The sequence below is a fragment of the Sciurus carolinensis genome, chromosome 8 (assembly GCF_902686445.1).
Source record: "Sciurus carolinensis chromosome 8, mSciCar1.2, whole genome shotgun sequence".
In the NCBI taxonomy this organism is placed as follows: Eukaryota; Metazoa; Chordata; class Mammalia; order Rodentia; family Sciuridae; genus Sciurus; species Sciurus carolinensis.
Genome location: NC_062220.1, coordinates 22,987,254 through 23,000,068, shown reverse-complemented (window position 1 = coordinate 23,000,068; position 12,815 = coordinate 22,987,254). Strand labels below are relative to the sequence as shown.

General features: G+C 32.7%; 1 protein-coding gene across 3 annotated transcripts in view; it reads left to right on the top strand.

The window, feature by feature from the left end:
* Nucleotides 1-12,815, top strand: part of Mkln1 (muskelin 1) — a 319,704-nt gene that overhangs the window by 238,422 nt on the left and 68,467 nt on the right. For all 3 annotated transcript variants that reach the window (XM_047562794.1, XM_047562793.1, XM_047562795.1), the window contains one exon: nucleotides 8,116-8,228. In XM_047562794.1, the coding sequence (XP_047418750.1) occupies nucleotides 8,116-8,228 (113 nt within the window). The remainder of the gene's footprint in view (nucleotides 1-8,115; nucleotides 8,229-12,815) is intronic.

Genomic DNA, 12,815 nt, shown 5'->3' with positions numbered 1-12,815 from the left:
ACTAAACATTGCTATCTGTTTTCTATTCTACCACTGTTCTTTCTTCTTTCGGTATTTGCTCGTGTACTTGTGTGGAAATTTTATGAATGGGCAAAGAATGCAAAGTTTTTGTATTAATGTAAGTTTCTGGGAAGATTCATTATATTTTTAATGTTTAAGTATCTGTTATTTTTTCATTCCATGGTAAATACTACTGAATTAGGTATTCAGATAAAATTTCAAATAAATACCTTATTCCATATAGGTGATATTCCTTATTAAAATAAAATTATTATATAGTAAACTACCATCAGCTTTTTTCCAGATTATTTGTTGCTAAAATCAGAGGTACATAAGAAAGAGAGGAGTAGGAAATGAAGTAGAAGAGGGAGGGAAAATTGTATTGTATCTCGTAGACCTCTGTTTAGGACATTAGCCTATATTCAGAGTGAGATGGGAAGCCATTGTTGGGTTATGAGAAATGCTATACACTGCCTTTGCATTTTAACAAAACAAAACGAATCAAGGGCAGAAGCACAGATCCATTTTAGGAAGCTCTGCCTGAGAAATGACAAAAGAATTTGGTTACTATTAGAGTGATAGTGTAGTGTAGAGGAGTAGTCAGGTTTGGGATGGATTTTCAAAGTGTCTGCTATGGTTTGGATGTGTTTTGAGTGTATCTGTGAAGGGTTCATTTGTTGAAATATAATTCCCATTGTGAGGTATTAAGTGAGTGGAAAAGTAATTCAACTTGGTGTTTAGAGATGGACTTTTTGTTGTTGCTGTTAAAATTTACCCTGTCTATGATATTATTAACAACATAAAACTTGCTCATAGATTAAATGCAGGATGTGATAAAAAGTGAAGGATGACTCTAAAGGTTTTGACCCGAGCAATTAGAAAAACAGTGTAGCCATTTTCTAAGGCTAAAATGAAGATCAGATGTGTTGGATTTTTTAGCAACTTAATTTTAGACAGGCTAGGTCTGAGATGCCATTTACATATCCAAGTAGATAGGTCACATAAGCAGTTGACTGTATTAGTTTAGGGTTGAGGAGAACAGGTTCAGGCAGACCTACTACACTAACTCCGCGTGACTTTAGAGTTGCTTGCATAGGTGTTGTGTACAGAATTCCTGTCTCTTCAGCTCACTAACCTCAGTGGATTTAGTGAGGAAGGAAGGACAAGAGTTTTGCCTATTTATTTTTATGGCCACCAAGTTTGGCATGAAATAGCCATGTTCTAAATATGTGTTCAGTTTAATCAAAAATCCAGTTCCCTAGAAGTTGAAAAAAAAAAATTTACTTGGAAATCATACTCTCACATTGCTGTAAACCTTGATAAGTGGATCATGCCTGGTGTCATCATTATAATACTAATATTTTTAGGTGAATATTTTTGTTGGTTATAGTGTAACATTTAAATCTGATGGTTCTGCTAGTTCTTTTTTACTGTTTAGACTGTACTTTCTAAAGCAGTAACTATCATTTATTTGGGATTTGGATAAAAATCAAGTTTTGTATAGAGCTTTGATTCTTTAGAGTAATAGTTAGTGCTTTCTGACCTTAATTTGGGCTCAAGAGCAGAATCTGGTTTATCCTTGGAACCTTCTTTCTGACTAAACTCTATTATAAGACTATTAATTGCATTATTTTTTGAGGTGCTTTCATATACTGTATTTCATCATATAGATACTAGAGCACTCTCATAACTGCTACAATCAGATTTATTTCAGTCATCTTCAGAGAGATTGTATTTATCATAAATCTTTGAAAGAACCTTTTCCAGATCAGTCTTATTAATGATATAGCAACCAAATATAGTGGTTAGGCATTGTGTTTGTGGGAAGGTGGGGGTGTGCATCCCACAAATCTGATATCGAATCCTGCCTCTACCACTGACTTTTTCCTTAATCTTGAATGAGTTATGCTAAAAATGGGAATAATAAACTAAATTGTTAGGAGAGTTAGAGGAAATAATGTATATAAAAAATGCTCTTTATATAATAAATAGACATTATATATACTGTATTAACTTTGCAATGTATAGTGATTAATTGTTCTGACAGAATTTTATGTAAGTGGAGAGAAATTTGTGTATGATTTGATAAAATTTTACTATGGGAATATTTTAAACAATTAAAAAATTTTTTTGGAGAAACATTTTAAAATAACTTGAAGGCAGTGTTGAGAAAATAAGTGACTTACCGAGGCAGGAGGATAACAAGTTCAAGGCCAACCTGGGTAATTGAATGAGACCCTGTCTCAAAATTAAAAAAAAAAAAAAAAAAAAAAAAAGTGACTTACCTATGATCCCACATTTTAAAATACTACCATTCTGTTTTGCATGGTGGCTCACATCTGTAATCCCAGCAACTTGGGAGACTGAGGCAAGAGATCACAAATTTGAAGCCAGCCAGGAATTAGGGAAGGCCCTAATCAACTTAGCTCAGTGGTAAAGTGACCCTGAATTCAATCCCTAGTACCAAAACACATATATACTGTCCTAATTGGTGTTTTAGAAAGGAATATGCTTTTAAGAATTTTGTTGATTAAAAATCAGGTAGGTTTAGGGCTGGGGATGTAGTTCAGTGGTAGAGCACTTGCCTAGCATGTGCACAGCTCAGAGTTCCATCCCCCGTATCATGCCTTCCCCCCACCCCCGCAAAAAAATTAGGTAGGTTTAGTAGTAGTGACTTTCCCTGAGTAGACTTCAAAGAACATAGAAGTTCCATTTTAATAAGGTTGGTACATAGGTAGTAGAGTTTAAAGAAGCCCAGTCATGTTGAAGATGAAAATATGCATGTTGAAGATTTCTAGAGCAAGGATTCTACATCTGTTAAAGTTAGATGTAACATTTTGTCCAGTTGTACATTTTTTTTGGGACATCGTCCCAGATTGTCAGTTTTAACCCAAGAAATTGAAGAGCACCATCTTTGGAGTAAAACTGGTATTTCTTTCAGCTTATTTAATGTGACTTATATTTCAAAACAGTTGTTGCTTCCCAGTGTTTCGTATACCTTATGAAACAAATATTAAATATTTAATGGTACATACTTATCTTTTTTTCAGTTGACAGATTTTTTTGGTTTTGTTTTTGCATGTTGCTATCAACTCTTAAGGATAAAGTGACCATAAAAGTGTTGATAGCATACATTTTACTGTTTAATTTTCAAAGCTTTCTTCCATCCTAAGGGAATTCATACTATGGTGGAGGAAGAATGCAGTATTTTGTCCTATTGGATTTGTATGTCAGCTTTATTGATTGTAATTCCTGTACCTGACACCTCACCATTTAAGAGTTTTCCGCTAGCCGGGAGTTAGGTTTTAACTCTGGGTAAAATAAGTAGAATGGAAAGAGAGAAAAGCCATGACTATTTAGCATAGTAGTCTGTTCAGTTAGATATATCAATATCTATTGAATGAGGCAAGTACCTCTTATATAACTCTTGTTAAATATTTTGTTAATTTGTCTCCTCAATCACCATAAGTACTAAAACTGGGCAAAGCCATTATATTTGGTATCTACAAAAGAAGTTGATGGGGAGTTCCTTGCCACTTGGAAAAGTTCATCTGTAGATTATCAGAATCTTGAACTGTTTCTGCAGCAATTATGTGAAAATGCTTTCATTTTGTTATATGTGATGTCACATGTGGTTTTCCTTAAAGAATTTTTGAAGGAAGTAATATGAGTTTTAGTTCTTAATTACTAATGTATTCCTATGACTATATCTTTTTCTTTCATACAGTTAACAGAAAGGAATTCAGACTTAGTTAACAATACAAAGTATATCATAATAGGCATAAAATGCAACTTTTTAGCAAAGAAAGTACTGTTGAATTCACCCAAAAGGTCAGTCTCTAGATACAGCTTTATTTAAGAAAAGAAGCATGGGTTCCCCCAGTTGGTAATCTGGGGTCATGATAGTTCAGGGAAGTGTCTTAAGGGGAAAGAATAAAGAGCACATTAAATTATCTTTCCCCTTTTCCAAAATTCTCACTTTAAGGGAAGGTCTTACCTGCACTTTCATAAAGATTTTAACTCTTACTATCAGTGTCCTCACAGGGTTTCTTTTGTTTTGAAGGTAAATGTGTTCTATTAAAACCTTTTGTTTTGTTGATCTTCATTTTACTTGTTTTTCTCATGGTATCTCTTTAAGAATTAAGCTAACTGCCTTCACCAGTCGGTTAACCCTGGTACCACTTCTTGCATATGAATTGTGTGTTTTAGGCCTGAGCTAATTCTATGCTTTCTATATAGTTTCAAAACAAAAAACCTGATTTAATTATGAAAATGGGGTGCCATCTTGTGGAGGATTATGCAATTAGCACAGTCTAATTTACTCCTAAGAATCATAGAAATATTATAGTTGAGCACTTCACAGAAAAAAGCCAGTTTTATGCTGCAAAATAGGGTGAAGACATTGGTGTTTTTACATGTTTTAACATATGCACCTTATTTTTAGTGCATCTAAGATGGGTTGTTTGGTCCAACTGGTAGTAAATAGTTCTAGGGGTTATTTGGTACTGGTACCATATTGGTACATATTCTCTACCAAAGAATATGGTTGAATTTTAGTATCTGTCACCTGAGTAATGTTGTTTGGTGATTGATTGACTTAGTGTCTTAGGATTTGTATCTGACTGGATATTTTAAACATAGAGTACATTGTTGGCCACATTATCTTCAATAGTTCTTAGTCACTGGCTCTTCCTTGTCAGTCCTACATGCTGCAAATTTAGATCTTAAAAACCTTGTCACACCTCTGCTTAAGATCTTGTATAACTTCTCTGCTGTCTGTGGAGTCAAGTTCAAAGCCCTTATCTTATAGTTCACTTTCTTTTAACCTCATGTCTACCTACTACCTTTGTGGTATTTTTACAATGAATGATGCATTTGTTCGTTACATAGTTAAACCTCTATAATTGCAATACTTAATTTGATTCTCATAGTAACTTTAAGAGGTAGGTACTCTAGGAAATCACATGGCTCTGGTGATAGGAATAGAATTGTAGCTAAGATCTGCCTGATTCTAGAGTCCATGTCTTTTAAAACATTCTTGATGTGTTTTTCTATATGTGTACCCTTGGGGTTTTTTTTATTTGTTTTGTTATGTTGTTTGTTTGTTATTTTTCTGCTTGAAAAATCCTCCCTTTTTGTCCCCCATTCTGCCTACATGAACACAAAACTTCTAATGCATAGAAGAAATAACACTAATACCACAAACCTTACCTGAGGTTTGGTACTCTCTCTGCTTTTGAACTCCTGTGTACTTTTTACCTCTCTTATGCCCTACACTGAGTCTGCCTGCACCAAGGTGATTTATATACCTGTTTTGTATTCTTAACTAGATTGTAAGCTCTTTTAGGATAAGGACTATGTCTTCTTTGTTTTCTTTTTAATTCCCTAAGCTGCTTTGCTAGTTAAGATCAGTACTAAAAGTGCTGGGGATATAGTGCGGTTAGTAGAGTGCTTGCCTCGCAGGCATAAGCCCTGGGTTCAATCCCTAGCACTTAAAAAAAAAAAAAAAAAAAAAAATCAGTACTAAAACGATATTGAACAAATATTGCCCTAAGTGCTGGGAGAAATGGAGAACCGCTGTACATTGTCCTCCATTAAGAAAACAGAGATAGCATTGTTGCTTGAAGATTGTACTGCCCCTGGATGTACATGAATTGTTACAGAATCTCTGCACAGAATGAATTTCCAGTAAATCTTAGTACTATTTACTACCAGTTTATCTTTTCTATCATTGTAAAAAAATACTTTCTGCTTTCTCTTTTCTACTTCCTTCTCTCTTCAGTTTTCTGCAGTTATTACCATAATTTTTGAAGGCCCTTTGATATCTTTTATGCATTAAGTAATACTTTTGCTGGTGTTTGTTTCTAGATAAATTATTTTCTAATAACTTAAATGATTAGATTATTTAATTGGAATTTTTTGTTAGGTATTTTCATTCAGGTATGTCAGAAGGTCCCTTTTCCATTCAATTCATTTAATTTTACTTTTAAACTTCAGCTGGGACCACAAAGCTTCCATGGACAGGAATGACATCTTGGCTTAATTCCATTGGGATGCTTGCTCTGTGCCAGATTTTATTTTGCTCAGCTATCAATGAGGCTGTTGTGGAAATGTGGGTTTTCTTTGCTGTGAGAATTTATGTGTACAAAGAGACCTGCTTTTCAGAAAGAACATTGAGAACCCAGAGCCTAAGAGGAAGGGTTATTAAAGTTAATGAACCAGGGTAACCTTATCCAGAGGGTGCCCAGAAACACTATAAAACAAAAGGTCAATTGCTTTTGCTATTTTAGTTATGTGCCTGCTCCTTCTCTGGGTTTCGGAATTTAACAGGGTTAATTACCTTTATTGTGAGGCCTTGGCAAATAGTTTTTAAGCCAGATGAAAATTCTAATTTCTTTTCCCCGTAAAATTGTGTTGGGGCATCACTGCCTGCCATTTGGGAAACAGGACATTATTAATAACAAGGGATTGTTTTATAGTTCTGAGATGTGACAGTTTTTTTACTAGTTTAAGATAATTGCCATTTTTTCACATTTATACAGTGTCAAAAGGGTTCTAGGTACTGAATTAGACATGGTCTCAGATACAGTAATACCATTTTTATTGTATGTGTAATACTTAGCAATGACAGTATTTTTAATTTTTGTGCATATTTTAAAAGTAGAAATTTTCTTCATGCTTGACAGCCTTCAGAATATTTTCATGTAACTTAGAGTTCAAGAACTTCACAACCTTCAGAATTTTTTAAATGAAAAAATAAAACCTAGGGATGTTCTAGTACCTGTGTTTGATCACCCAGTTAGCACTAAAATGCAGTCCTGCTCCAAAAGGCTGTTCTTATTTAGAGTAGAGAAACATTGTTTTTGTATCCCCAAGTTACTCACGGATAAAATGGATGTTTCACTTAGAAAATTTACTTAGAATTTGAAATTATTTTGAAAATATGACAACTCAACTCTGTGAATGGCAAGAGATTTCTTAGTGTTACCTAATTTCCACATGTACTTTGAAATGTAATATTTCATGGTGGGACACCATTTCGATGACAGTCACTACATAGGCTTAGGGTATGTCAAAAGAGTCAGCAGCTTTACAGTTTTACTGTAGTGTTTTACTTAACCTAAAAAAAAAAAAAAAAAAATTGATGGACTCATGTAACCTGTAGACATAGGTAGGCTATTATAAAGAAAGGGGGAAATATTTGCAAAATGGAAATGCACTGTTCCTATATAAGGAAGCATCCATGATTCAGCCTTATGTATAAAAATTCACTGTTCATCACGCAAGACATCATTTTTTCACGGTGATAAAGTCCATAAATGTAATAGACATTTCAGTCAGAAGAAACCTAATTATTAAAGTATCCAGAATGACTTAATGGTTAATTTATGAGGCATTAAACCTACCACAGTATCTTTGGAAAGAATTCACTAATTTCCATGGGAATACCAAGCTATGAATCCATTTATTCCTAAGATAAATAACTTCAACTTATAACTAGTTTTTTTTTAAGAGAGAAATTAAAGAACCACTTTACATGTGACTTTTTTCTAGATGTTTTTATGTTATACTTTTATACTGCATATTCCTCTAAATTTTTTATTTTTAAAATCTGAGGAAAATTTTTCATAGGTCTTTAGTAAATAAAAAGTGGTTGCATTGTTAAAAAGCTGGTAAATGTGAGTTTTTCATTACCTAACTCAGAAACTCCTAAACTGGACTTCTCATTAGTTTCTGCTAGGTACATTAAAAATACAGTCTGTCTGTCTGTCTGTCTGTCTCTCTCTCTCTCTCTCTCTCTCCCCCCCTCTTTTTCTTCTTTAGCCTACTGAAGAATTAGGGACTCAGAATCTTGGGGAACATGTCCTAGTGATCTATTTCCAAAATAAATCTCTTGCAATAGTGTCTGCTGCAGCCTTTCCATATACTCATGTTTAGGAAATACTAATTATGCATTTTGGAAAGTTATCAGTTTAAAAAAACTCATTAAAATTTATTCAGATGCACTTTCTTACATGATCTTACATGAACAACTGACTAGATCTGGTACCTATACTTTCTCCTTAAGTTCTTGGATTTTTTTGTTTTTAACATATTTTTCTGATTTTTATATAGAAACTGTTTATTTATTTGGTGGCTGGGATGGAACACAAGATCTTGCTGACTTCTGGGCGTACAGTGTGAAGGAGAACCAGTGGACATGTATCTCTAGAGACACTGAGAAAGAGGTAAGTTTTCAGACTGTTCATACATCCATATTGCATTAGAAGCCTGGGTATACACATTTTTGCATGATTGTTTTCTTCTCTAACATTTATCAGCAGTGGTAGTAAAAGAATTTGTGGTATACAGGTTGGTTTATGTATTCCTGCATTTTAGATTCCATACCAGGTTTGTCAACTACTGGCACAATAAGCAAGACTATTTTGTAAAGATAAAACGAAGTGGATATTTTTATGCCATTTAATTTTTACATTCTTTAGCCTACAAGTGTAATTGTGTGACGAACCTTTTTCTTGTGTCCTTGTCACCTCTATTCTTGTATTTATTCTTCATCTCATATTTATTTCCTTTGGAAGAATGTACTTTTGGTGTTCTAGCCTCTCTCTCACTATTTTGGCCCCTCACTGGTTTACTGTACAGTCATGCACTGTATAATGACCTTAAGTCAATGGCAGGCCACATAATGAGTAAGATGATTTGAGTTTATGGCTTTATATTAAACACTGGGATAAAACAAATATTCTTTTTTCTCAAAAACTTTATAGAACTTTTTATTGCATCCTCCATCTAAGCTGTTTGAAATTATGAATTGAAAAATAAACTATAACAAGATAGAAGCTGAATGTGAAGAGAGGAGAAAAGACCTAATTCAGACCCTCTTGATTTTCATTTTGGAAAGACCGTTTTAAAAGATCTGGTGCTGTGTCTTCAATCCTAGGAAACTGGGTTCTTGCTTACTTAGCATGTTCCAGCAATTAGTCATTTGGGTAATTTTTATTTTTTCTAAAAGTCTTTGAAATTGTGATTTCTATTTTGTAGCCTTGACAAAAGTATGTAAAAATGACCTTCCCTCATCTGAAATGATTATTTCTGTCCTCAACAAAAATGAAGACATCTAATTTTTAAAACACAAACACACTCAACATTCCTTTTCAACTATTTTAAATCTAGGTTGGTTTTATTTGTATTTATTCTTGCAGTAAGCCCAGGATCATCTTAAAGTCGTCCTTCTTCATTAAGTGTATATAATTTGTGCCAAAGTTATATTAATTTCCAATACTTTATTTCAAATATCTTTTCCTTTTGGCACTGATTTCATCTTTATGGTTTCTTAAATTTTTTGGTCACTATTATTGGCTTCCAGATCTGTTCTCCATTCTTGAGTACAGTCTTAAAAAACACATTTGGCCACTATTACCTTTGCTTAAACCCTGTGATTAGCTTCAGTCCCTGTTTCAGTTACCTATTACTGAAACCTATCTATCTGTTACATTATAGGCACTCACAAAACTTTAGTTATAAGCATTTATTTGCCTATGAGTCTGCAAGTTGGCTAGGCCATTCTTTTGGTTTAAGCTGGGCATATTTATTTGTCTGTCAATCAGCTGTTTGTTTGCTAATCCATGATGGCTTCCACTGGGACCACTTGGTTGTGTTCTGCATAGTTGCTCATTCTCATGGCAAGGGCCAAGCTGCAAGAGGGGTAAAGTAGACATAAACAATCCATCAAATTTGTTGTCTTGTTATGAAAAGAAGTCATGTACCTAATCTAGAGTCAGCATGTGGTGGGGGACACTGTTAAAAGACATAGACACAAACAAGTATGAATAACAACAATAATACAACAATTTATCTACCTCAGTTCCTTTTACTCAGAGTGAAAACTACAAATTTCTTATCAGAATTTGGTCTTCATCTCTTTTCCAGCTTCATCTCCTGACTTTATGTGCTGGCCTTACTTGTAGTTCCTGGAACTATTCAACATTTGACTTCTGTCATTTCGCTGTTTTGCTTTCCCTTTTTCTGATTAACAGAGGATCTTCCCCCTAAGCATTTACCTAGTAAATACCTACATATTTTTTAAAACTCAGTTCAGACTTCACTTCCTCTTTGAAGTCTGTCTTGACTTTCTCCCTAAGCAGAATGAAAAACTTGCTATGGTGTGCCCACTTAAACCCTTTTAATTCTTGAATGGGTTGCTGTCAGTTTATATTCCTGTTTTCATCATATCCTTTAGAATGTATGTATTTTAAAATAAGTATATACAGGATTATATATTGTCTTTAGGTGTAGGCATCCATTGGTGGTCTTGGAATTTCTCCCTCTGGATAAAGGAGGACTCATGTAATAATATGATACAAAGTCCTTCAAAAGTATAGAAAATAGTTTCATATATTTAGTTGTTTGATGGTTTTTTGTCTGGTAATTATAGTGTGACATGTGTTTACTCTTAGGAAATAAACAGATGAGGTGAGTTAAATGAAAAGTTAGTGCTAGAGCAAAGCAAGGAAATGATAAGTGCAAAGTTCAGGAGAGTGGCTGCTTTTGCAGGGACTTATATTGAATTTTAGAGATAATATTGATATTCTGCTTCTAAGACTGGGAAATGGGTATATAATTGTTCATTCTGTTACTTTTTATATCATATACATAGGTTATAAGTAATATTTAGAATGTAGTTAGTAATTATTTTAAAATTTTAAAACTAGTGCTGAAAAAATATAGAGATTATTTTGATAGAAACACTTTGTTATTTTGAAATTAATGTAGATAAGTAAAATGGGGACTCAGTCCTAGAGCTCATATTTATTATAGTTTATTATTACATTCTTTATATGGACACCTAAAAACCTTTTGTTCATCTGCCTGTAATTGAAGGGTAATATATAGCTCTGGCTTACTACTCATTGGTTTTAAAACTGAGCAGTAAATATTTCATGTATCTCTTTTTTTTTTTATACCAGTGAGTACAAGTTATTGTTTGATGATACCCCAGAAGATGTATTTTTAAAAATAATTGAAAAGCAAAATTAACTTAATTCACTTTAATTTACTTAAATGTATATTTAATAAAACATAGGAGATTGATAGATAATAGAATGACTTAGTTCTTAAGGAGAAAATTATTTTAAATGTTTATGTGTATATGCAAGTAAGTTTTCTAAGTTTGAAACAAGTGTATTATTAAGTGGTTAATTAAAAACTTATTTTTATGAACCTCAATCCAATTCTTTTAATATTTAAAATTTTTTGTATTTGTCTTTTTTATTATAGATGAGAGTAGAATGTATTTTGACATATTATACACACATGGAGTATAACTTCCCATTCCTGTGGTTGTACATAGTGTAGAGTTACACTGGTCATGATCCTTTAATAATTTTTAAGGCTAATGATAAAAATTCAATATTTTTGTAATGTGGCTATAAACTATGATTATTAATGAAAATGAAATTTAAAACTGGAAACATCTTAGAAAAGGCTGGATTATATCTTTTCATAAAAAGCAGGGTAGGAAAATGTCCCCTACATTTTTCTAAAAGTAATGTTTTGTTTTCTAACTTCATTCGTGGCATTATACACTGCTCTTCCTCTTACTTGATGATACTTGTACTTAATGATTCCCAAACTTTATGATCTCAGGATCTCTTTATACAAAACCCACTGTTATTCACAATTTATTTGTGTTATATCTATTGAAATTTACTGCATTGGACATTAAAATTTGTCTTTAATTTAAAATATCTATGTCAATTAATTTAAAATAACAGTAATAAACCTATTACATGCTAAAATAAATAACATTTTATTAAAAATAATTGTTTTCCAAAAATTTTAGCAAGAGTAACATTGGTTTGCATTTTCATAAGTGTCTTTAATGTTTAGGTTAGTGAAAGGTAGATTCTCATATATCTGCTTCTTCATTTACTCTCTTGTGACATGTCGTTTTGCATGAAATACTGAAGAAAGTTGGACCTCAGGTAGCAGTTTTTGGAAAGTGATATTTTAATATCTTTTTCAGACAATTGTATATGTTCTTTGATCCCATATCCCAAATTGACAAGTGATTGTTTCTTACAGGTAGTTGCAATGTAGACTCTGAAATCATAACAGCTTACCTTTTTTTTTTTTTTTTTTTTAAGTTTTTTTCTGTTATGGTTAAAATCCATTTGTCTATTTGCTGTTTGAATGGATCTTTTATCCATGCATGATTTAAAAAAATTTTTTTAAATTTTTATTTATTTATTTTTAGTTATACATGACAGTGCAATGCATTTCGACATATGTATGGTTTTTTAACTCACATGTTGGGTCACATGAATACTACTGGTTCCCTGAGTTACACATATCTTCCAGATATTGACCTTTTTATGTAATATTCAAAAAAATCATATTTGTTAATATTACCCTCAGTTAAAGGTATTGGAATAGTGTTGAGATCACAGCAGCAGAGAGAATTTTTCTAAAATTCTGAGGTTTGCTTAAAATTATGCATGACATCATTGGCAGCAGATTTTGTCAGTTTCCCTTCAAAGTGATATGCTTTCTTCATTCACTTTTGAGAAATTGTCTGTTGTAACCATAATCTCTGAATAACCATACTTTTATTTTTAGTTGTAGTGTTCTCTCAAGTAAACAGAGTCTATGGAAAAAGCATCATTATCAGCTTTCAGTTCAACCAGTTACATAGGTGCTTTTTCTTGAGAAAACATCATACATCAAATAACATTGTTTTATAGTTTTCTAGATCTCTTGAATGTTTGGCTTAATAGAAGATAGCTAATTTATATCTGTTTCTGCATTCAGTTTGC